The following is a 26,662-nucleotide window of genomic DNA, read 5'->3' on the forward strand; positions in this document are numbered from 1 at the left end:
ATGGGTTCAAATAATTTTGCTGTAGATCTTTATACCCTAAAAGGATTTCCTTGTGCATTCTCCTCCTCCATACTCACTTTTTAGTAGAGGATTTCTCTTCATGTGCTGCTTCGCGCATGGGTGGGCTCTCTCTGCCAGATGATTGAGGCACAGGGGACAAGCTCAGATGAGCGGATAGAAGCAGGACCAAAGGACTCTGAGGAGGGGCTGCTGGGTGAGGAAAGTGGACGGTGGAAGCATGTGACTAGGAGAACCAGGCAGAGGAAAAGACGGGCCAGCGATGGAGAAATAGAACTCAGGAACAGGTTTGCTGAGTTGGGAAATGAAGATGGAGCACAGCAGGCTGCTGAAGGACAAAGGGCGAGGAAAAAGAGGCGAGCAGCTAGTCCTGCAGAAGGAGAGGAGGAGTCGATGGAGGCGACACCAAGTACGAGCCATAGGAGGATTGTAAGGGCGAATACAAATCAAAAGGAATTGCGACCACCTGCTGTGGGGGATAGACCGCAGAATCGCACTGTCGCCAGGAAAAGGCAAGTCTACGTGATTGGAGACTCTTTACTGAGAAGAGTAGATAGGCCTGTAACTAGACCTGATCGGGAGAACAGAAGGGTGTGCTGTCTGCCAGGGGCTAAGATACAGGATGTGGACCTGAGGCTGAATACGATCTTAGCGGGAGCGGGAAAGAATCCGTTGATTATCCTTCATGTGGGAACGAATGACACGGCTAGTTACTCGCTGGACTGTATCAAGGAGGACTATGCCAGACTGGGGAAGAGGCTCAAAGACATCGAGGCTCAGGTGATCTTCAGTGGGATTCTGCCGGTTCCAAGAGCGGGGCGACGAAGGAGTGACAAGATTATGGCGATCAACAGATGGCTTACGGAGTGGTGTTATAAGGAGGGCTTTGGGATGTACGGTCACTGGGAAGTGTTTACGGATAGGCGACTGTTCGCTCAGGATGGACTTCATCTAAGCAAGGAGGGAAATAGAATTCTAGGATGGAGGCTCGCCGACCTCATCAAGAGAGTTTTAAACTAGGAAGTTGGGGGAGATGGTTGGGAGATGTTCGGGAGATCTCCACGCCGGAATATAACCTGGAGAGGAAAGTAAACAAAGTGAGAGGGGATACCCTTGCGGTCCCAAGATTTGATCCAAGGAGGAATAGTGGAGTAGAAACCAGAGTAACGGGTGATGCTGGTGGTAAAAGGTCTCTGCACGACGGGGGAAAGAATGTCACTGATGCCAAACGCCGAAAATTAAAAGGTCTGTACACTAATGCGAGGAGCCTAGGCAACAAGATGGAGGAACTGGAGTTACTGGTGCAGGAATTGAAACCGGATATTATAGGGATAACTGAAACCTGGTGGAATAGTACTCATGACTGGAGCACGGGTATTGAAGGCTATGTGCTGTTTAGAAAAGACAGGAAGAAAGGCAAAGGTGGTGGAGTAGCCTTGTGCATCAATGATGAAATTAACTGTAGCGAAATAAGAAGCGATGGAATGGATAAGACAGAGTCTGTCTGGGCGAAAATCACACTGGGTAAAAAAGCAACTAGAGCTTCCCCTGAGATAGTGCTTGGAGTGTGCTACAGACCGCCGAGATCGGATTGGGATATGGATAGAGACCTCTTTAATGTCTTTAATGAAGTAAACACAAAGGGGAAATGTGTGATTATGGGGGACTTCAACTTCCCGGATATAGACTGGAGGACGAGTACTTGCAAGAATAATAGGGGTCAGATTTTTCTGGATGTGATAGCGGATGGATTTCTTCATCAAGTAGTTGAAGTACCTACGAGAGGAGATGCCATTTTAGATTTGGTGTTGGTGAGCAGTGAGGACCTCATAGAAGAAATGGTGGTAGGGGACAACCTTGGTTCGAGTGATCATGAGCTGATTCAGTTCAAACTAGATGGAAGGATAAACAAATGTAGATCTGGGATTAGGGTTTTTGACTTCTCGAGGGCTAATTTTAAAGAGTTAAGGAAATTAGTTAGGGAAGTGGATTGGACTGAGGAATTAGTGGATTTAAATGCAGAGGAGGCCTGGAATTACTTTAAGTCGCAGCTGCGGAGACTGTCGGAAGCCTGCATCCCGAGAAAGGGGAAAAAAACCATGGGCAAGAGTTGTAGGCCAAACTGGATGAGCAAGCAACTCAGAGAGGGGATTAGACAAAAGCAGAAAGCTTACAGGGAGTGGAAGAAAGGCAGGATCAGTAAGGAAAGCTACCTTGGTGAGGTCAGAACATGTAGGGATAAAGTGAGGAAGGCTAAAAGCCGCATTGAACTGGACCTTGCAAAGGGAATCAAAACCAATAGTAAAAGGTTCTACAGCCACATAAATAAGAAGAAAACAAAGAAAGAAGAAGTGGGGCCGCTATACACTGAGGATGGAATGGAGGTTAAGGATAACCTAGGCATGGCCCAACATCTAAACAAGTACTTTGCTTCAGTTTTTAATAAGACTAGTGAGGAACCTTGCGATGGTGGAGGGATGATAAACGGGAATGTAGATATGGAAGTGGATATTACCGCAACTGAGGTAGAGGCTGTACTTGAACAGCTCGATGGGACGAAGTCGGAGGGCCCGGACAATCTCCATCCGAGGATATTAAAGGAACTGGCGCGTGAAATTGCGAGCCCGTTAGCGAGAATTTTTAAGCAATCGGTAAACTCGGGGGTTGTGCCGTATGACTGGAGGATAGCTAATGTCGTTCCTATTTTTAAGAAAGGGAATAAAAGTGATCCGGGTAATTATAGGCCTGTTAGCTTGACGTCTGTAGTATGCAAGGTCTTGGAAAAAATTTTAAGGGAGAAAGTAGTTAAGGACATAGAGGTCAATGGTAATTGGGACGAATTGCAACACGGATTTAGTAAAGGTAGATCGTGTCAAACCAATCTGATCTCCTTCTTTGAGAAGGTGACGGATTACTTAGATAAAGGAAATGCGGTAGATATAATTTACCTAGATTTCAGTAAGGCGTTCGACATGGTTCCGCACGGGGAACTGTTAGTCAAATTGGAAAAGATGGGAATGAATATGAAAGTTGTAAGGTGGATAAGGAACTGGTTAAAGGGGAGACTCCAGAGGGTCGTATTGAAAGGTGAATTGTCAGGCTGGAAGGAGGTCACTAGTGGAGTCCCTCAAGGATCGGTTTTGTGACCGATCTTATTTAACCTTTTTATTACTGACCTTGGCACAAAGAGCGGGAATGTGCTAATAAAGTTTGCGGATGACACCAAGCTGGGGGGTATTGCTAACACGGAGAAGGACAGGGATGCTATTCAGGAAGATCTGAACCACCTTGTAAACTGGAGTAATAGAAATAGGATGAAATACAATAGTGAAAAGTGCAAGGTTATGCATTTAGGAATTAATAATAAGAATTTTGGATATACGTTGGGGGCGCATCAGTTGGAAGCGACGGAGGAGGAGAAGGACCTTGGGGTACTGGTTGATAGCAGGATGACTATGAGTCGCCAATGTGATACGGCTGTTAAAAAAGCAAATGCGATTTTGGGATGCATCAGGTGGGGTATTTCCTGCAAGGATAAGGAGGTGTTAGTACCGTTATACAAGGCGTTGGTGAGACCACATCTGGAATACTGTGTGCAGTTCTGGTGTCCCATGTTCAAGAAGGATGAATTCAAACTGGAACAGGTTCAGAGACGGGCTACAAGGATGATCCGAGGAATGGAAAACCTGCCTTATGAAAGGAGACTCAAAGAGCTTGGCTTGTTTAGCCTGGCCAAAAGAAGGCTGCGGGGGGATATGCTTGCTCTATATAAATATATCAGGGGGTTAACGTTAGGGAGGGAGAGGAATTATTTAAGTTTAGTACTAATGTAGGCACGAGGACGAATGGGTATAAACTGGATATTAGGAAGTTTAGACTTGAAATTAGACGAAGGTTTCTAACCATTAGGGGAGTGAAGTTCTGGAACAGCCTTCCGAGGGAAGTAGTGGGGGCAAAAGACTTTCCTGGCTTTAAGACAAAGCTTGATAAGTATATGGAGGGGATGTTATGATAGGATCGTTAATTTGGGCAATTGATCTTGGATTACCACCAGATAGGTCTGCTCAGTGGTCTGCGGGGAGATGTTGGATGGAATGGGAACTGAGTTACTGCAGAGAAATCCTTCTTGGGTGCTGGCTGGTGACTCTTGCCCACATGCTCAGGGTTTAGCTGATCGCCATATTTGGGGTCGGGAAGGAATTTTCCTCCAGGGCGGATTGGCAGGGGTCCTGGAGGTTTTTCGCCTTCCCCTGCAGCGTGGGGCACGGGTTGCTTGCTGGTGGTTTCTCTGCAGCTTGAGGTCTTCAAACCAATTTTGAGGATTTCAATAACTCGGTCCTGGGATAGGGGTTGTTATAAAATTGGATGGGTGGGGTTCTGTGGCCTGCCTTGTGCAGGAGGTCAGACTAGATGATCAGATTGGTCCCTTCTGACCTATGAGTCTATGATTGCAGCTATAGCATTATATTAAACTGTAACATTCATATTCCCTTACTAGTGTTGAAGGTTTACAATCCTGACCTAGTTTCATGTGTAGTTGTGAATGTAATGTCAGATTGGAAGTGTAACTTCAGTCCTTAGTAATATAATGGATCACATTGAGAGAGAACCTCTCCAGCTATTTATTGCATAATGGACCCATGAACAGAAAACAGATCAGGCTTATAAAGAACAAATCATGGTAGACAAACCTGTTGTCTATAAAAAAATTTTTTTTATATACTTACCAAATTAATGGATAGAGGGAGTATAGTAGGTACATTTAGAATTTAATAAAGCATTTGATGGACTATCTCTTGATTTTGAAACGTGCAAAATGGCTTGGTTTGGAGCACATTCATGGAGATTGAAAAATGTCTGACAGGACTGTAAACACAGAGAAATGATTTAGTACACTGCTGGGTGTATAAATAGAGAGAAATATTACAGAGGAGGCAACATTCCTTTAGACTCGTCTGTCTTTTTACTTGATATACAGTCCGGGGGGTGTGGGGTGTAAAGCCTTATTTCCTTTTCCTACATCAAGGAGTAATTTCCTACCTATCAAACGCTTACATTATATGAGGCTCATACAGACTGGCCTTGTTTTGGAAAAGGACACTTTCCTTGGTAAATGGCTGTTGCTGAATGTTTGTATTACTGTTGTATCTAGGGGCCCTAGTCATAGACCAAGACCCCACTGTGATAGGGGCTATACAAACATAGAATAAAAACCATGGGAGAGACCAAAATGAAATGGCTTTCCAGTTTGATTTATATGTTAGATGCCAACAGGGCCAAATGGAAACTTTTTAGGAAATCAAATGCTGATGACTCATATATATTAAATCTCAGTTGTTATGGAGTATAGTTTATTATGAGAATTCTGTTTGTATTTTGGATTGTATGAAGTTGTTTGTGAATTCTTGAATATTTTAGATGTGGCAATATCCCTTACTGGCTGTGTTTGTAATGGAATATTTTATGGTACTTTTTATTTTTATTTTTTTTTAAAGTAGATAATCTATCCAGTAGCCATTAGTGGTTCTACCTATGTTTTTTTGGCAGCTGACCTGTTAGATGATTTTTCCATTACAAAATCTTAAATTCAAAGCCAGTGAACTCTTTTGAAATTCTGTTGCTTAGCAGCTGAATCTGTTTGTTTGTTTCTCTATAAAACATCTTTTAAAAAACAAATATATTTTGCTTAAGGCTAAATTACTGTTTTTTGCCAAATTTCAAACTGAAGTTTAATTTATTTTATAGTTGCAAACTCCTAAAAGTGCCTTATAATAGAAATGCTAAGACTGTTTAAAGGAAAGCTGCTGTTAATTATACCTTAGCTCAATAAAATATTTACTAAACTAAGAACATCATGCAACTTGTTTATGATGAAGCTAGTCTCACTCAAAGCTGCAAAGATTCCTTTTCCTTTGAGACTTCTGTCACTGCAAGGAATGAACAGAAGTGTCAGCAAGGACTTTTTTCGTTTTACACGAGAACAGGTATAAATGTGGCATTTGACTAATATATCATCTGTAGGTTACCCGTGGTACTCTTGGGGTAATTCTGTGGCACCGTGCAATGCAGAATTTTGCAGAAATTCGTTTCCTCCACAGAAATGGGCTTCAGTGCTGCTAGCTGCCACTAGGGATTGCTGAACCGAGCAGAACTGAGCTCACACATAGAAGACACTGCTGTGGGGAGGGAGCTAGAGGATTCCTGGCAACTGTAGTTCCCAGCATACCCTGAAGGAAGGAGAGGGCAGTGCACAGGAAACTCCGTGCAAGCCTGGGGCTGAGCATTAGCCTATTTCACCCTCTGGATCTCTGGGCTCTGGTGGGGAGAGAGCAGGTGTGAGGGCATGGTTGGGCTCTAGGTGGAGGGGGTGCAGGTATCTGGGCCAGGGGGGCCCCATGGCTGGGCTCTGGGGGAGGGAAGGGGATGTGGGTGTCTGGGCCTGGGGGGGGGCATGGCTGGGCTCTGAGGGGAGGAGATGTCATGGACGTATGGCCCTCTGGCTGGACTGTGGCAGGGAGGAGGAAGGGAAGGGATCCGAGAAACAGGAACTGGGTTGTCATAGCGGTTTCTTTAACTTTCTACTCCTGGGTGAATTTTTTGTGTATCTGTATTGTTACAGACATAGTTGCTGACAGGTATTTTGAAATAAATTACCAAAATAATAGAAACTGGTGTGTTTATGTAGTGTTATTTTGGCAAATAACATTAGCAGAATTTTGCACAATTTTTAATTTTTTGGTACATAATTTTTAATTTTTGGTGCAGAATGCCCCCAGGAGTAACATGCATTTTATTAGTCCAGTGAAATCCATTTAGACCAGTTCACAAAGAGTTTAATGCATTGGTATGCATACATGTGCATGGTTTTGTTATACAATAATGGGTTGTGTTTTTGGTTTCTCCTTTTTAAAAAAAAAAATCTTGCATGATGATGTTGGCACCTCACGTAGATGCATGTGTAGGTGAATGAAAATTTCCATTAATTAAATAATGCTTCCTTAATGTTCTGTTGGCACTGTACATGCATGCTCTATGCAGTGGTCCCCAAACTTTTCAGGGTCGTGCCCCCCCTTATCCCCGTCCATGTCCCCCTGCCCTTACCCCGGAGCCAGGGCCAGGAGTGGGGCTGTGGCTTGTGTGGTGGGGGACGCAGGCAGGGATAAGGAGGCTGAGGCTGCGACAGCAGTTGAGGATGGGGCTGGGGCTGGGGCTGGGGCCAGAGCTGAGGCTGGGGCTGGGGGCTGGGGCAGAGCCAAGCCCATGGCCAGGTGTGCTCTGCTTCCACCCCCAGCCTATGCTGGGAATGGAGCAGTGGCTGAGGCTGGGGGCAGGGGCAGGAGTAGAGCTGTGCTGAGGCTGGGAGTGGGCCAGATGCAGGGCTGGGAGCCAGGACTGTGGCTGGGGGTGGGACAGGACAGAGCTGGGGGTAGGGAGGGGTTGAGTGGCACTCCCTCGCTGCCCCTTTGCGGGGGCTGTCCCAGCCTCTGCCGTTCTCCCCCTCCCCCGAACATTCCTCCACACGCCGTACTTTGGGGACCTCTGCTCTAATGTGTATGTGTGTAGAGTTAGGTAGATCACTGAAGGAATGCTGTTTCATTCTTTATAATCTATTAATATGTGCATGAGTTAAGGTTCCACTCATTGAGCAGTGAGGATGAAAATAAATATTGAACAGCTGCTCCATTAATTGCACTGCCCAAACTGTATTCTGCATGAGGGAGAAATTATGCTGTAAAAGAGAGCACAGCAAACTGGCAGTTAAAGTTGCAACCTTAACTTTAGCATTTCCTGACTTTTGAGTGCTTCAGCTTGCAACCTGTAAGTTGCTTAGACATATACTTGTGTATATGTATGTGTCAGTGGTGGGCAACCTGCGGCCCACAGGCCGCATGCAGCCTGTCAGGGTAATCCGCTGGCGGGCTGCGAGACTGTTTACATTGACCATCTGCAGGTACAGCCGCCCGCAGCTCCCAGTGGCTGCTCTGTCTACCTTGCTAGGCTGACAAGCCTACATAGAATCATCAGATCAGGGTCTCTCTTCCTAGCTAAAAAAGTCTGTCTACAGAATAAGTCTGCTAGCTCTCCCCCTGAGACTGCTTCAGAGAATATACTCCATTCTTTCTTTGCCTCCTGATATGGGATAGTGCTCTGTCCTCAATTCCCTTCCTTCCCACTGCTTCTAGTCATATGTTGGCTCTTGACTGTAGCCCCCAATCTGACCTCTGGTGTTCCTTAGGATTCTGTTCTGTTCTGTTCTGCATAGGTTCTTGTTCCGCGCTCATCAACATAGTATCTGAGCAACTTGGAGTAGCACATTAAGCAACATGACTAACATCTGTCATGTGTGTTCTCTCATCTCTTTCCAGGGGGAGAAGCGTGTGCAGTGGAGTGTTTTTTATTCTGGAATTTTTAAAATATTATATACACACTCTCTGCTAGTTCTGCAGACTCCCAGTGACTTCAGTGAGTTTTGGATCAGGTCCTTATTATATTTGATAGTATGATCTAAAGTAGGAAGCTAAACATAGCAGAATAAAATTATAAAGCCAATCAAAGAACTCATATTTGTAAACAGATCCTCTGGCTTTTCGATTTATAGGAGCCATCCTGTATGTATATTAAAATATATCAAATCTGAGACATAATGGATGTTAGCATTTATTCTTATGCTAGTTTAATAATAAGCCAAATGGATTTAAGACACAAAATTGTCTACTCAGATGTGGTTGTTGTTTTTTTTTTTTTTTGCAGTTTTGTAAATCTTTAAAGTATATATCTTCGTGAATTTACTGCTAGCGAAAGCTGTTGGGTTATCAGCCCTGGGGTCTAAATCCTCTATGTGTACAACAACCACTTAAGGAACAGCTTTCCTAAACTGCTTTGGTAGTAGTCTTCAATCCTGTCTTGGATGGACCACCTCAGGCATTGTTCACATTCTGTGCCTGTTCAATATATCTCTTGAGTTCTGAATTTTAAACATTAAAGAACATGGATAAACTGCAGAGTGGAAAAGCATAAATAGTTACTTTTCAAAGGAACATTTAGAAGGCAGTTAAATTCACTGTATGTATTTAAATTATTTTACTGATGCTAAGGAATTCTTCATTTTTCCTGTAGGTATTTCATGTTGTAATCATGCAAAGGATAACTTAATGTGCCGTGATGTTTGTGAACAGGTAAGCTTGTTTTAAACTTGGGCAGTAGCAGGAAAATTGATTCACTTCTGAATCCATATATTCAAGATTATAACAGTTACTTGAAAAGTGGACTGAAATTGATAAGTGTTTCACTCCCGTAGGGAGTAGTTATATTCAGTGCATGTAGACACTGAATGTCACAAGAGACCTTGATAGTCTATGTAATAGTTCTGTTGTTTTAATGAACAGATTTTAACTTTTAAAACCATATTCTTACCTCTGATATATGCATAAACTCACATTGAAGTCAGTGGGAGATGCATGTGCATATTTGACGTCAGAATTTGGCCAAGAAGTATTAAACTTACAAAGGTGATTGACACTGATTTCTTAGTTTACCCTTTACATCCTTCTGGATCCTATGTAGTACAGTTTTCCTGTGAATGGTTGTGAATATAAAATCAGGAGCAATGTTGGATACCATACTTTACTCTTCCTACTTCGTATCCACCCCTGTGGCCCACAGCCTCTAATCCCCTACATGTGCAATCTTGGCCCTACTAGGCCCCTTGTGGGATGCAACAGGCACAGAAACCTACTTTTCCTGCTCCCCTCCCTTTCCTCGTAAAGTGGCTTGAGTTACAGCTGGCACAGACTCCGACTGTACACCAGGAAGAGCAGGAAATGAGGAAGAGCACCTGGAATGAAGGAACACTTGAAACCAGCAGCAGTCTTCCTCATCTGGTGAAGAAGGGGAATAGTTTTGTCTACTTCCACTCAGTTTCTTGATTTCAAAATTGTTCATGGCAGATACGTTAGAAGTCCTGGAGCTAAAGTAGGAAATATCACATAAGCTTTTGAACATTCTGCATTCCTTCATGCCTAGAAGGTTGGCCATGCCAATTAACATGGGGCTATTGGACACTTAATTTTTTCTGTAGTGACTTAAGGATGTGAATCACGGGAAATTAATGCTGCTGGCAAGTAGAAAACAGAAGCATTTAGGATGTGGTGCTGCCAAAGACTCATGCATATCTCCTGGATGGAAAAGAAGATGGTCTGCTTCTCTCCAATGATATTTCTTACACAAGCATTCATGTTGTCAGAAATCTGTAGGCATGAACTTAGGTCACATCAAGCATACAGATGGAAATACTCTAAAGCAAGTTATCATAGAAGGAATGGTGGTGGGTCATTGTAGTAGGGGATGACTAGAGAGAGGAGACGGAGAGAGATGGTATGTGGCAGATCACTGGGATGTCAGCTGCTAAGTGCACAAAGCTAGTGGTAGGTTGATAAGGCTTCTTTCTTTTATGATGTCACCAATATTCAGACATGAATAAATTGATTTTACTTAGTCATAGAGTTTAAGTCCAGAAAGGACCACCAGATCATCTAGTCTGACCTCATGTGGCCATCAACACCACTCAGCACCTTCACACTAAACACAGCTACTGAAATTAGACAAGAGTTTTACAGCCCACTTACTTATTACTGTGGGAATCGGTCCCCCTCCCTCCAAAATAAAATTGTCAGACTCTGGCATCTGGTGCATCTACCTCTGAAAATATAGATCAAGTCCTTTCAAGTGGGTTTGAATATCTTTACATGCATCCAGTTCCTGAATCTCTGATAGCCGTGGCAATGTATCAAAGGTCTAGATAACGGACCCCCAAAATTGACACCAAAAGACAAGGATATAAAAAATTAGATTTGTTTTTCAGGAAAGATAACTTCCTGTCAAGCCTACAGATGAGCACTACAAATTACCAGGCACTTCTGTCAAAATATGATTATCTTAATTAGGACAGTGAATCACAGTTTGAGAAAGTCCCTCAATAACATTAGGAGGCACTGAAGTCTGCTGTAGCTGAGGGACAATTGGTAGTTCAAATATCACTGCAGTATGATAAGTGGCCACTTCATTGATGTCCTGAGTTTCTTGGTTACAATCTTCAGGAATACCAGAGGAGGTCAAGACAACACTTGAAGACCTCCTATTTGAAAGTTGTGAACTCTTGGATACAAGAACTGATGAAGTCCTCCTGTCTCTGAAAGATTTGAGAGACATTCCCCATCCCTTGAAAGTCTACCCTCTAGCCCATAGAAGAAAGCAAGCCAGGTCACAAAGCTCCTCTAGATAAAGGCCTTCCACCTATTACTGTAACCGATAAATATAATTGGAGCTGCTGAGGAAGAACCACAGAGGATAAATAACCAATCTTTCTTCAGATGATTGTACACATGTATTCTGGTGACTGCCAAGCAGTGATCCCAATCAGGAGGTAGGTGCTAGAAGTCCTATTTAAATTATGTTTTCAGGACAGCCTGTGCCAAAGCAGGCATCAGATCTTGAGGCCTCAGCTAAGAAACAGCGCTGGGGAAAAGTGTGTACTGATCCCAACTTGGGTGCCCTGCAAATTTCTGAAATTGGTATGTTTCTGAGAGAAGCTACATAAGTCTTGGTGGAGTGGGCTCTAAGCCACATGGGTGGATCTAATCTAGCCAACTCCTTGCATGATATAATACAATTAAATACTCTGTTAAATAGTCTTTGGGTGAATATTGCCTGACCTTTCACTCATTACAAATTCAGCAAACAGCCTGGGGTCGTCTTCTCTCAAAGTAATATGGAAAAGCCCTAATCACATCAAGGGTATGGAATTTGGCTTTTCCCTGGTTGGAGTGGGGTTTGTGAGATAAATATTTAAACGAAAATCTGGGAATGAGGTTTAAGGGTCCCTTTTGTCTTTAGGAACACTATATAAGATGGACCAGTCATGAGGGCCTGAATCTCCACTATCCTTCAAGCTGATTTTATGGCTACTGAAAAAGTAATTTTCATAGGTATAGAGCAGTGGTGGGCAACCTGTGTCCTGCGGGTATAGAGGAAAACATTGCTAGAGGCTCAAATGCATGTCCCATTAATCACGCTAAAATGATATTTAGGTCCGAGGAAAGAGGGGGCTCCTAGACTGGGGGAAATGCATAAATAAGGCCTGTGAGGAACTTGGCAACTGTAGAATGGTAAAATGACCCTGGATGTAAGGATGATGAGCTGATGTTGCTGCTAAATGGGAGACACAGAGTTTGAGGGTAGGAAGGAAATGAAGCTGAATGTGGTGCCCCATGTTAATAATCTTAAAAGACTGAGTGGCCTGAGATAATTTGCTTCCAGGCCTTCCAAAAATAAAAAGGTGATTGCCAAAAGGAATGGCAGGGGAGCGGGAAAGAAGGGTATTCTGCAAGGGCTCAGCATTCAGTTTTCAACAAGGACAAACTTCTGCTTCTTCAATATGTTGTCCACATGGATTCCATAACCCACCTTCCTTCCCAACAATTATGGACTTCTGTATTACCAGGATTCTGTATTGGTAAAGGGACTGAGAGACAGTTGGGCCAGCTCCACACTTTATGCCTTAGAGTGAGGAGGCATGAGGGCATCCAGGGTATAGGAATGGCCCTAATGCACCCTACTTGCCAAAAGAATCCAATCACTGGGCACATGCACACAGAGTGGGATCCATGTGGACAACATGTCTTGAACTACAGTCACTGTAAGATAAGTAACTTGTCTGAAGATATCATTTGCCTTGATTCCTTCTCACCTTGCAACTGTCATGGCTGGGGTAAATGGGAGTAATATTTTTAGTGACACCCTCCCTCCTTCCCCAGATGAAACTGTCATATTCGTTGGGCATCTGTTACATATATGATTTCAGGAGCTGTCCATTTTCTGCTCAATAAATTGGAGCTCTCTGCTTTCCAGTCATCAAGGAACTGAAATTGGTTGTTCTAAAGGGCACTGGCAGCTGGTTTCAGAAAGAGACTGGCTTGACTATGCTGCACAGGGCCAAAAAATCTTTGAAAGCTACGTGAATTTCAGGCACTCCTTACCAAAGGGTAGGAATCCAGTCAAATGATACATTTAGAGAAGTGGAACTGCAGTAAAGTAATTCCTTGCTTTCAGTCACAAGTTAGCAGGAGTGTTGTTATAAAATGTATCTTGTAGCTAGGAAGCGTGAAACTAGGTCCTAGCAGCTTTGTTTCTCTGAATCCCCAAAGATCTCCATATTATAACTTTTGCTACGGTCTAACTCAGAGATGGGCAAACTACGGCCTGGGGGCTGCATCCAGTCCTTCAGATGTTTTAATGTGGCTCTTGAGCTCCTGCCAGGGGGCAGGGTCCAGGGCCTGCCCTGCTCCAGATGGCTCCTGGAAGCAGGGGCATGTCTGTTCTCCGGCTCCTAAGCGTAGGGGCAGCCAGGAGATTCTGCCTGCTGCCACCCACCCCAAGTGTTGTCCCTGTAGCTCCCATTGGCTGGGTACCATGGCCCCTGGGAGCTACGGGGACGGCACCTGTGGAGGAACAGTGCACAGAGCTGCCTGGCTGCACCTCAGCGTAGGAGCTGGAGGGGGGGACATGCCGCTGCTTCCAAGAGCTTCTTGAAGTAAGCGCCACTTGGAGTCTGCACCCCTGACCCCCTCACATGTCCCAACCCCCTGCCACAGCCCTGATCCCCCTCCTGCCCTCCACACCCCTCGGTCCCAGCCCAGAGCACTCTTCTACACCTCCAAAACCTCATCTCCACCCCAGAGCCAACACCCCCTCACGCACCCCAACCCCCCATTTTGTGAGCATTCATGGCTCGCCATACAATTTCCATACCGAGATGTGGCGCTCCGGCCAAAAAGTTTGCCCACTCCTGATCTAACTTGTGCTTTTTACTGTCAATCTTGTGCTGTTGAATGGACCAAGAGATCCTGAGTAGGTGAATATATATTCCATTTTTAGAAACAAGAAGAAAATTTATTTCCGTCTCCAAAAACAAGTGCTGTATGTCTGGAAGATTGTCCAGTAAACTCAAATTACAAATAAATTTTCTTTATATATGAATGTGTTATGTACGTTTGTACCCAAATTTAAGGCTAGTGAAAGTTATCAAAAAAGTACTAATTAAAACCAAACTGTGAATTTAGGAAAGCAAAATTAAAAAAGAAGTCAAATGAGCTTGAATGGATGCTTTTTTTCCTAATTGGTTTTGATATTTAAAAAATGTGTTCTCTTCTGATCTTTTTGTAACAGATTTTATCCTCTAAAAGTGATTCCCATTCGAAACATTTGCTGCAGCGGGCACCAGAATATTGCCCAGAGTCAATGGTAAGCCTTGACTGTTTTTGGTAAAACTGCTGAATCAGTATTGACAAACCTACACATTCAAAAGCCACAAGTGAAGTCTCAAAATCATGAGATTTGACTTAAAAATTGAAATTTAAATATAATAAATTTTGGGTTCATTTTATTTGGCTTTTGGGTTTTGATCCTTTAGAGTTTGTTTTCAAGCTTTTCCTCCTGAAGGGTGAGGACTAGAAAACTTTTTAACGAAAGCTGAGATTCTCATTTAATCACTTGACTCTGGGAGCTAGGTTTTTAAGAAAAGACCAAATATTGCAAGACTTGTGATGCAATCAGAGAGTTGACAATCTTGCAAAATGTCCTGGGTTCATGGAAGTTACAAGAGATAGTGGAGGTTAAGATCTGCCTTGTGTTGAGAGTAAATTTGTGTATAGTGGGCCAGATTGCCTGGTGCAATGTGGCTGCTATTACTCTCCTTGGAATTGTTGGCAGCCAGCATAATTTAGAACAGCCTTCAGGTTATTTTAATTTTCACCAGGGGACAAGCCTGGCATGCATCCTGTCCAGCACTGGGGTAGTGCAAAGGAAAACTCTATAGCTGTTATAACTACTCCTACATCATAGCTGAAAAGCTGGAACAATCTTTTTATTAGTTAAGTAAAATTATGGATATCTGAATGAGCTATCTAAAAATTCTCTAGTTATTTACTAGAAAATTATAGAGTGGATTGTATCTTACTCCTTGTTCAGTTACATTACTATAGAAATAATAATTAAGTAATATTCAGATTAATTAATCCAAAAGCCTTCTGCCTTGGAAAAACAGCAACAATTTTGCTTGAAAATTCTAATACAAAATTCTAATTTTCTTACTTTACTGATCAGTTTATATTACTTTATATAGTGTCAGCTGTGTGCTAGGCTCTTGATAGACTAGTGAAGACCAAGTCCTTGCCCAGAAGAGTTTACTGTCTAAATGTACAGTGTATACGCCTAGTTATTCTTTAGTTCTAATGCTCCATGAACCACTTTGTTACAGTGCTCCTCCTCATGGACTGCCTCCACTCCCAATCCACAAAGGCATGATTTTAAACATTTTATTTCTGTGGATCATCAGTTAAGTCTTTCAGATCAGTAGTGGTCCACAACCACTGTTTGAAAACTGATGGTTTAAGTCAGAGGTGGGCAGCTTGCGGGACAAACACAGCCCATCAGGGTAATCCATTGGTGAGCTGTGAGACAGTTTTACATTGACCGTCCATAGGCACGGCCGCCCGCAGCTCCCAGAGGCTGTGGTTTGCCGTTACCAGCCAGACTGCAAGTTGGTGATAGCATTGGTGTTGATACTTTGCTTTTTATTTTAAACTTTGTTATGTTACAGAGTTAATGCTTCTCAGAGTTGGCAACTAGGGTTTATTGATGTCCTGGAAGAAAATGTTTTCAAGGGTGATGCAGAGTCCAGGATAGGGAGTTTCTATGTGTATGGGAGAACTGAATGAAAAAAGGGATGGTCTAGCAATTTTGGGGGGGGGTGAATGTTGGGGGGAAGTACTGAATGGAATATACTTTTATGAACTATAATAGTTTAAAAGTGTGATTGCTCTCCCCAACCATGTATTTCATATCTTTAATAGTGCTTTGATAAAGAGAAAGCAATCTAGGTATCTTTCTGTTTAAAAAGTCTAACAGTTTTAGTTTAACTCTATGCTTATTATTTTCAGACATTGCCTCAAATTTGCATGGGTACTCTGTTAATAACATTAGACAAAAGACATACAAAGTGTGTTCTAGTATAGCCTTCTGCTTGCTGGAACATGAATATATGAAATTTACTCTCCAAATCTCTCAGATGGTGGAGTAGAGGAGGCATTCTGGCAACTCATTAGAGAATGTGGAATGCAGACACTGGCAGACTGGGAGGCCACTTGGAATAACTTAGAGAATTGGGTTCAATGCAGTAGTCACAAACAGTGCAGTAATCACGATTAACTCAGGGTATGTCTACATCTACAATTTTGCAGCGCTGGTTGTTACAGCTGTATTAATACAGCTGTATAGGGCCAGCGCTGCTGAGTGGACACACTTACAGCAACCAGCGCTGCAAGTAGTGTTAGATGTGGCCACACTGCAGCGCTGTTGGGCGGCTTCAAGGGGGGTTCGGGGAACACGAGAGCAAACCGCGGGGAAGCAGGTCTCCTTCCCCGGGTTGCTCCAGTGTTCCCTGAACCCCCCTGCAAGCAGATCTCCTTCCCCGCGGTTTGCTCTCGCGTTCCCCGAACCCCCGTGCAAGCAGGTCTCCTTCCCCGCAGTTTGTTATCGCATTCCCCGAACCCCCCTGCAAACCGCGGGGAAGGAGACCTGCTTGCACGGGGGTTCGGGGAACGCGAGAGCACACCGCGGGGAAGGAGACCTGCTTGCAGGGGGGTTCGGGGAACGCGAGAGCAAACCGCGGGGAAGGAGATCTGCTTGCACGGGGGTTCGGGGAACGCGAGAGCAAACTGCGAGGAAGGAGACCTGCTTCCCCGCGGTTTGCTCTCGCGTTCCCCGAACCCCCCTGCAAACCGTGGGGAAGGAGACCCGCTTGGGGGGGGATTTGGATAACACCGGAGCAAACCGCGGGGAAGGAGACCTGCTTGATTACCAGAGAGGTATCCTCAGGTATGCTGGGATACCTGCTTATTCCACGGAGGTCAAGAAAAGCGCTGGTAAGTGTCTACACTTGATTACCAGCGCTGGATCACCAGCGCTGGATCCTCTACACCCGAGACAAAACGGGAGTACGGTCTGTGCTGCAAACAGGGAGTTGCAGCGCTGGTGATGCCCTGCAGATATGTACACCTCCTAAGTTGCAGCGCTGTAACCCCCTCACCAGCGCTGCAACTTTGTGATGTAGACAAGCCCTCAGTTAACTTTTAGGGAAAGAAAGGGAAGTACCTTTCATCAGTCCTCTGGTGACTAGTAGCAGTGCCAGAAGCCAGCTTTTTCCTCTAGTGGCAGCAATATCTCCTTTTGATGGCTTCTAGTTTGCTTTGATTTAGAGAGGGAGGCTGATGGAGGAGGCGGGCCAGTAGAGGGAATTGATATTGACTGTTAGCAAGGTGATTAGTGTTTTTTATATACCTATGTAAGTACTGTATTAAAAAAGAAATATCACAAAGAGTTTGTTCCTGCCAGGATTGGCTGTTGTTTCACTGCTGATGAATAGTACTTTTACATCTCTTGAGAGGCACATTTTCAGCATTCCTTCACTTGTAGGCACTTACGTTTTTTATCTCTTCATTGTTTATCCCAGCACCCTGACCTGCTAGCATATACACCTCTGCTTCTATGGAATCTTCCTTTGGTGATATATTATAAAAATGGTCGATTTTTTTTTTCTAGTGCCTGCTTAAAAAGCACTAAATGCAGTTACTTTGTGCTAATGCTAATGAAATAATTTAAGGGTAACCAGCTCTTCCTCTGAATGTGATCCAAGCCCAGATCAGACAATGAAATAATTGGGGATATCACTGAGGTAGATAAAGTTCCCATACCTACCCGCTAGTGGATCTTGAGACAAGAGACCTTTAAAATCTCACATATCCAAGACTGAATATTGCTCATCTTGCATTTTGGACCTCAGCACAGTTTCACTAAGATGGTTATGGCTGCCTGTGGTCGGAGAGAAAACTAAGCTAAAACTTAAAGTGGAGACTGAAGTATTATGGTTAAGCTGCATAGTATTTCAGAAGGTCAAAAAATTGAAAGCTATGGGAATTTCCACATACTATGTACTACAAGCTCAAGGGCTCAGATCTGGAGTCCTCTGAACAGGGTTTCTTTAAACAAAACATGTGTTGTACCAATTATATTAGACCAGTGAAAACCAGCAGGATCTTATTAAAGGGGACAAGGCAAAGATGCCACATTTATTATGATAACAATTTGATTTATGACTAATAACTAATATCTTAATTCTTATACACACACATTATACCTAATACCTATACACACACACACACATACATTCACATTATACCTAATACCTATACATACACACATTCACACACACACCCCCACATTCATCAGGTGTTCTGCAGCTGCTGCATAGTTACCAGTCCTGAAGATAGCTTAAGTTCATGGCTTGATTTTGCAGCTTCGGTTCGTAGCTTGTGGCAGCTAACTGGCCAGGAAAGCTGGGCACAAGGCTGAGCTGGATCTCTCTTGGGCAGGCACCGATGTTCTTCCATGTTGGCAGCAGAATGTTACCCAGAGTCTCTCATCTCACCCTTCTTTTTTATAGGCTTTTAGTTTGGATTCAAAGTCTATAAGTCTTGCTGTGTCACACTGCCTCTGGGTTTAGATTGATCACCCATCAATTGCAGGCGTGACTTTCAGCCTTGAACCTGGCTTTGATCTTCCTACTGTTGCTCTGTTGTCCTTTTCTTTTTAGGGTGGATGCTTCTTACTTTATTTAGGGCTGTTGTCTAGGTCTTCAGCCGTTGGTATTTGAACTTTATCTCATCAGGACAGGCTGGGGCTGGAGGTTGATTCCATCTTCATACATACCTCATTCACACCTCTAAACTAAACTAATAAGATTACAGCAGGGTTTGCAAAAACGAAGGTTGGAGGAAGCTTTTACAAAATGGAGTGAGTGTTTTAAAATGGGGTTTGAATTACAATATGGAACAGAAATTACAGTATAGGCAAGTGTAGTGAATGGTGAACAGAAGTTACATTAATAAAGTGAACAATTGAAAACAATTTCATTTATCAGTTCTACACATGGTTATATTACAGTTCACTAAATGGGACAATGAAGTACATAATGGATCCAACTGTTTATTTGTACCCTTAATCTCAGTGCCATTCTTTTGGATAAATACATGTATCCCCTAACTATGACTGTACTGGACTAGACAAATTGACAGGAGTGGCAAGTGCCTCCCTGGGTGCTCTGTCCATACCAGTCAACTCCAAGTTTTCCGATTCAGACTCCTTTGAGAGCTACAATCTTGGTTGCACATTAAAGCAGGGATGTTTCCACAGATCCAAGGCATTCAGATCCTATGCCAATGAATCCAGTACTAAGAGTTAGACCCTACACTGGATCCACAGCATCTTATATGCCAAGGCACATAATGCATCTTCACAAATCCATATTTTGCATCAGGGCCAGGAACCTACAGGCAACTCCTCTCTAGATGAAAATGGTGGTGTAGCCTCAGCTCCCTCACCATCTGAGGGTACTATTGAATTCAAAGAGTTAGCAGAAGGTTTCTACTTCAAAATTACCTTCTGTTTCATTGGAGGAAACTCATCGTCTTTCTGACATCCTGGGGAATACCTCTGCAGAGTTTCTCTGCTTCTTCTGAAGGGTTTCTGCCAACCAAATGCTAAAAAAAGCAGGTAAGGTATCAGATCCATATGAAGGGTTTTCTTGTTTCCATGTACATCTTTCCTCTAATTCTCTGTTGGTGGCTGCAGTGATGTAGCGATCAGGAATAGAGTATTTATATTCTCCTCCCAATTGCAGAGATGGAGGGGGAAAATAGATTGATTCAGGTGGGAAAATATTCTCTTCATCTTCTTTAAAGGAGGGCAAGAATGTGGCTAGGCATGTGCTGTGTGTCTCCTTTGTCTCTGATGCATATTCAAGATCAATAGCTGCAGTGATATGCTGCTCCTCTCTTCCTCACGAAACAAAGCTGAAGATTGAAGACCTTCTATTTGAAGTTGATGGACTTTTTAGTTGTAAAATGGATCAAGTATTAGAGAAAATGAGACAAGATTAACTGATGGATCTCTGGGTCTATTGCACCTTTCAAGAGAATAATTCCCGTGCCTGCCTTTGATCTCTAAAGACAATATTATCCAAATTATGTTAACAGAGGCAGGCAACACTATCAGCAGCAATAGCAATCCTTTGCTTCTCAGCAACAGTATAAAAGACGTCCCTGTAAATCCAAGAAGAGAGAAAAGAATTCATCCACCACTACTACTTTACTTTCAGTTAATCCTCTTGTGATCAGTGTTGGTTGGCTCACCAAGCCGCTACGAGGCAGTGGGGAGCTACTGCCTCACTGGCTGTCCTGCCACTGGGTCCTGCCACTGGGTCAGCGGGAATCCTTCCACAACAAACTGACCAAATAGACTCACTGCACTGTGCAGTTCTGTCCCTAGTCTCCTTCCTATCTGGTCCCTTGAGCGAGTCCCTCCGGTCTCCCAGTCTCATCTGGGTATTCAGCTGCTGGCAGCTCCAGCTCCCCCTCTGCCTCCGGTTCCTCCGGGTACTTGGTGGCAGGCAGCCCTGGCAGCTCCTGTTCTTCCTCCAGGTCAGGTTTCTCCTGGTCCAGAGCCTCCCCTGGCCCAGCAGCAGGGTCTGAAGGGAGCAGCCAGCAGTCTGCGTCTGTCTCCCTCCCTGGTGCAGCCCTGACTGGGCTAAGGGCCCCGCCCTTTGTACTTCCTGTTCATCCCTCCCGTTCCAGGGGGTGGAGTAAGCTTGGTCTGGCCTCGCACCCTTAGGCTGAGAGAGTGGCTCCTTACCCTCAGGTTCGGAGGGAAGCCACCCTGGCTCCCTACACCTCAGGTGTGACATGAGGTTTGAGAGCTGCAAACCGCCCTTGAATTCTGTTCCCCTAATATTTGGAGACTGTTTATAACATAAAAGACAAATATACTTATCCAGTACAAAATAGATTCTTGTAACATACATGGAAAGGTTAAGGGCGAGAGCTTAAAGGATAAAGTAATAAGAATTTTTGGGAAAAGTTTAGAAACCATCTTGAGTTGAGGATATATGTTAGGTTTCAGTCTGTACTTTTAATGCTAGAATCCTTCTCTCTTCCTCACCCACCAAAAAAACCCCAAACAAACCAAAAACAGGCTGGGCAGCCATGTCTAACAATTCCTAACTTTCAGCTACTTGACTTTGCAGCTTAAATATCTTCCTTTTAATGTTACCCTTGACATGTAATTCCTTTAGGTGGGGTGTGTGTGTTTAAATAAAGGAAAGAGGTAAAACAAATAACTTTATGTACAATTGTAACCGCTATGATACATCATCTTGGTTTGAATTCTGAACCTTTTAGCACTACGACCCTTTCAGCCCACTTTTTCCAAGTGGTAGTACTGTTTGCTGTATTTCCACAGTTGGAAATATGCAGAGGGTAACTTGAAGAAGAAAGAGAAGTTACTTACAGTAACTGTTTCTTTGGCAGAGTTGTCTACTACGTGCACACATTTACATCTTCCAGGATGTAGAAACACCCATAGCTTTCAGTTTTTGCCATTTTCTAAAGTATGTTCTACACCTGCAAAAAACAAACAAACCAACCCCCCCCCACTTTTAATTAAAATATGCTAGAGAGAGGAGTCCTTTTAGGTCACATCATCCTTTTCTTGACAGTAAACACCAGATGACGTTTGTCTCTGATTTTTGTGTTTTTTGAGGAGAAGGCAGAGTTCTTCCATTAGATCAATTATCTTACAGAGGTATTGACACTATTTTGTATTGGTGCTAAATCATCTATTATATTTAAAAGCTTTTAATTTATCATAAATAAAGACTTCTGTTTAACTGCATTTTATTTTTCAGGGAGCAGTTTGGGGTTGTATAAATTCTTCTTTGCCAGGTAAGAACTATTAGAATATTCTAATTTATATTTTTCCTTTGCTGATAAAAGGCTTAATTCAACAACAAATTAACTAGTTTCCATATTGTACATGTTTCAGAATAATTTTGCTTTGATAAGGCTTCCACGTAAGTCAGAAATGGTTTTTGTTTGCTTGTTTCATTTACCCCAAATCGTGGTGCTTTGACTCTGTCAAAATTGGAAAGCAAATACATTTTTTTCTTATCATATTTTCTCATGTAGAAAATACACTAAATGTATAATTTGTATTACATTGATGTTTACTCAAATATCTCTGATCCATTTCTTGCCTACGTGGGAGAAAAAGGTCAAGGGTTGGGGATTCGTCCTTGAAAGTATTGAATGTCTTGAGTCAGCACTCCTTTGCTTTTTTAAAAGATTCTAGATGTCCTGTGATTGCCTATTTTTCCCCAAAATACTGTCTCCTTCTAGATCTTAACTTCTAATTTTTTAATTAAAAATGTATACGACTCTTATTCAGTCTAGAATATGGGGGTGGGATTCATGATGTCGTACTGAGATTCAGTAGTAGCTGTTTCAGTAAGATAGTTTGGTGCTGTAAGTCCCATCTTGTCTCTCCTAAATTTTCTAATTTTGCTCTGCCTTGTCACAGAATAGATGGAAAAACAGGGAAAAAAAGACAGTTAATTGTTCTTCTTACAGACTGCTCAACCTGCCAGCAGTGGGCCTACCTGCTTTTCTTGTTCTCAGGAGTCAAACTGTCAATTCCAGTAGTTTCATAGGGTCTGAGGAATCTTGTAGGTTCTAGTCCTTGTTCTTCCACTAATTTATTATGTAATCTTGCTTATGCTACTTTGACCCACATTTTTAATGGTGTTTAAACTTAATGGTACTCAGCATTGCAATGCCTGTTTCATTGTCAAAAGCAATTTAGGCACTTAGCCTAATTAGTGCCTCTACCACTTTTGAAAATGAGACTTAAGCTCTTAAATCAATTAAGTATGGCAGTGCTCAGTGCTGCAATGCCTAAATCCTTTTAAAAATCTGGGCGTTCGTCTGTGTCAGTTTTCTAGTTTGTAAAATGGGGATCTGTGAGACTATTTTGTAACGAATGCTTGGGAGGCAGTGCTGTCTGGCGGTTAGAACATGAGCAGCTGTCAGGAGATCTGGTTTTAGGCCCAGTACAGCCACTGGCACATTGTAACCCTGTATAAGTAACTTAACTTCTCTGTGCTTCAGTTCATTCCATCTTTGACATGAGGATAACAACACTCACTTTTGCAATGTGCCTTGGAAACTTTAAAGGAAATAGGAATATTTCATATTTTCTCCAGAGACTGTGGCTAATGTTTCAACTGGGGATAATATCAAATCTCTCTTTCTAGAAAACCAACTTGTGCAGGGTGGACTGCAGATATTAGTCTCCCTGCTTAAGAGGGCGTGTTTGAGTTACAGAATGGTTGAGGGGCAGTGGTCATCTTGAAAGAAAAGAATGCATACTGCTAGAACACAGGTTTGTAAAGAAAGTGCTGCTCCTTTTTGGAGACTCCTAGGATGGAAACTGGTGCTGAGCAGCTGCTCTTTAATTGTTTGCCTTGATTTTCTGAAGTAATGTGAGGCCTCTGGGGTGTTTCTGGGGTAGAATTCTAGTCTCCTCTTCTCCTAGGAGCAGAGAAATCTTCCTTTTGAGGCCGAACATATCATAGATGGTCTGTGTCACAGTATAATCTTATCAGGGGAGTGAAGTCGTCTTCTTTCTGTAGTATCCAGAACCTGGTGTCTAGATGGAGGACATCCTGCCACATTAGACAGTTTGGTACTGTTCTCATAGGACAGACTTTTTGCAGTTGCTTGTAAGGATGTACAGATGACCCAGTTACCGTAGAGAGTCCATGATGCAATGGTTCAAACCCCTCCCCCCACCCAGTGTTTCCTCTCCATAACAAGGTGATGGACAAAATAAATACCATAGTAGTTTCTTCCTGTGGTCTGAGAGGGAGGGCCTAGGTTACAGATGTGGTATGCAGTCTAAGGTTACTTTCATTTTCCCCACATATCCTTTCACAATAAGGGTAGGTGGAGAATGTCTTTCAGTCTTATCTTGAAATGCTGGCATTGACAGCATAATAAGAGTTAACCTTGTGAGTTTCCCCTTCTGGGAGTGGCGTGGGGCCGGGGCAGGCAGGGAGCCTGCCTTAGCCCCGCTGAGCACCCAACCAGGAGCCTCCCGAGGTAAGTGCTGCTCAGCAGGAGCCAGCATCCCAGCCCTGAGCCCCCTCCTGGAGCCAGCGCCCCATGCCCTCTCCTAAATCCTAACACTGGAGCCCCCTCCTGCACCCAAACTCCCTCTCAGAGCTTACACCTTTCACCCCCTCCTGCATCTCACCCCCTGGTCTAGGCTGAGCTCGGAGCCCCTTCCCACACTCCAAACCCCTTGTCTCTAGCCCAAAGCCCTCACCCTCTCCCGAACCCGTACCTCCTGCCCCATCCCGGTGGAAAGTGAGTGAGGGTAGGGGAGAGTGAGTGACAGAGAGAAGAGAGGATGAAGTGAGTGGGGCGGGGTTTTGGGAAAAGGGCAGGGTAGATCTTGGGTCGCACTTAAATTCAGAAAGTGATCTTATGTGTAAAAAGGTTGGAGACCACTGCTGTTCAGGCTCCTCTTTTACCAAAAGGTTCCTAAGTCCCTTTTCCCAACACCATTGTTTCATCCATTCATTAAAACCCTGCACCCCTGCTTGTCTAAATGGCCCTACACATGGAACTGGAAGCATTTCAAAGAATGCTATGATGGAGGTCCTGGACTTTAATCTCTTACCTATCAGCTCTATTTTGGCCTCCAGGACCTCTCTCCTACCTCTCTCTATGTAATTGGTTCCTACATGTACCATGACCTCCTACCCCTTCCCAGCACTGTACAAAAGTCTGTCTATATGTCTTCTGAGTCTCCCAACCTTCCCACCCAGAAAGTAATTCACCATGTGGTTCTCTGTCATCACTAACCCAACTATCTATATTTCTAATAATCAAATCCCCCATTATTACCTATCTCTTTCTAGTAACTGTGGTCCCCACCCCTGGAAGGGTAGCATCAGTGTGAGATGATACCATGACATCATCTGGAAGGATCGTTTCCCTCTGCTCCAGCTTTATGTTCTCTTTCCTTGAGACTTCCATTCTCACCAACAGCATGAAGGTTGTCAGACTGGGAGCAGGACTGCTCCACTGTGTCCCTGGAAGTCTTGTCTCCCTTAGCTCCTCCAATTCGATCTCAAGAGCCCGTATTCAGTCTCTGAGGGCCGGGAGATGTTTACCCCAAATGAACACACATGCCACCTGCCTGCAAGGCACGTAATCATACATACTGCCTTCAGTGCAATAAACTGGATAGCCTCCAGTTTGCTGCTGGAATGCTGCCTACATTATTTTTACTCTTCTTTAGGTTTTTTTTTGGGGGGGGGAGGGTGATTGGCCTAAGTTTTTAGCATATGTTTGTTAGCTGTATCTCCCTCTCACACACCCATTCTAAACTCCTCTGTTTGCTGCTCCTATTCGCTAGCTCTTCTGATACTCAAACTCTCATACTTTCAAAAGCACCTAAGTCCCATTGACTCTCACCTGTATGCTCAATGTTCCTGAGAGCATTCTACATGATCAATTTTTATGAAATCCCTACGGAAGCCCCTTGAGATAAAATCCTGGATCTGTTACTTCAACTAACAGTGATTCAAGTGGCAGTGAAGTAACTATCTTCATTATCAATGTTTTATCTATCAGAGTAGCCTGTTTAATCGCCATCACTTGTCCAGATGGATTGTCTGAACTAGTTTCATTGTATGTGTAATCATAATATAGTAATTCCTCTCACTGATAAAAATGGTCCTTTGGTCTTTAGGAAGATAACTAAAAAGTAAAAATGCAAAACAAGATAAAATCAGGTATTTAAATTGCTTTGACTTAAATCAATCCACTCTGCTTTTTAACTGCCTTTTAACATGTTATAGCAGCTAGAAACAAGAAAGAGAGAACCCGCACCATCTAACTAGTCAGCTATCTGTGGACTACTGGTCCAGAGACCATAGTTTAGGAACCATTTATGTAATGTGCTTTCTTTTATACTACACCAGGCCTGCACATGTCAGCTTGTGAGGGGGGACTGGGCCGCCCCTCCCTTAAGCCCCCCCTTCGGTTGGGGGCGGGGCGGCTACTGCGCTGGTTGGTCCCATCCGTAGAGATCGGGGAGGAGGGGATTGAACTGTCTTTGGGCAGCCAGGAAATCCACAGGGGAGACGTGCATGCGTATGTGTGTGTGTGTGTGCACCTGACGTGCCCCGACTGCTGCCTCTTCTCTGGCCCCTATCACACTGCCCCCACCCCTGGGCTCCCTGCAGCCCCTTTTTGTGTGTTGGACAGTCACATCCAATCCCTTCACACTGTCCCGCTGTCCCCTCCCCTTAGTTCATAGCCCCAGAAAATCCCTTCAAACTGTTCCCCTTTTCCCCTCCCCTTATTTCATGGGGGGATGACGATCCGACTGGGCAGTGGCAGCGAGGCTTTATACTTGGAGGAAGGTGGGTGAGGAGGTGAGCAGTGAGTCGGTGATTGGAGGGGGGCATCCATTTTCAGTATTTTAATTTTTGATACTGCTGTGTGCAGTAGTATAGTGACCCCTGGGGGGTTGAAGAGGGATGTGATGTTGGGGCTGAGCGGGGAGGGGGCGGGTCCTATTTTACTGCTTTGATCTGGTCACCCTATGCGCGCCATTTCTTTCTTCC

General features: G+C 43.7%; 1 protein-coding gene across 1 annotated transcript in view; it reads left to right on the top strand.

Moving 5' to 3' along the window:
- RECK (reversion inducing cysteine rich protein with kazal motifs) overlaps positions 1-26,662 on the top strand; it is a 136,536-nt gene that overhangs the window by 13,773 nt on the left and 96,101 nt on the right. The window contains 3 exon segments of the mRNA XM_030551567.1: positions 9,136-9,194; positions 14,242-14,316; positions 21,872-21,908. Coding sequence (XP_030407427.1) covers positions 9,136-9,194; positions 14,242-14,316; positions 21,872-21,908 — 171 coding nt within the window.

The sequence above is a fragment of the Gopherus evgoodei genome, chromosome 2 (genome assembly GCF_007399415.2).
Source record: "Gopherus evgoodei ecotype Sinaloan lineage chromosome 2, rGopEvg1_v1.p, whole genome shotgun sequence".
Lineage (NCBI taxonomy): Eukaryota > Metazoa > Chordata > Testudines > Testudinidae > Gopherus > Gopherus evgoodei.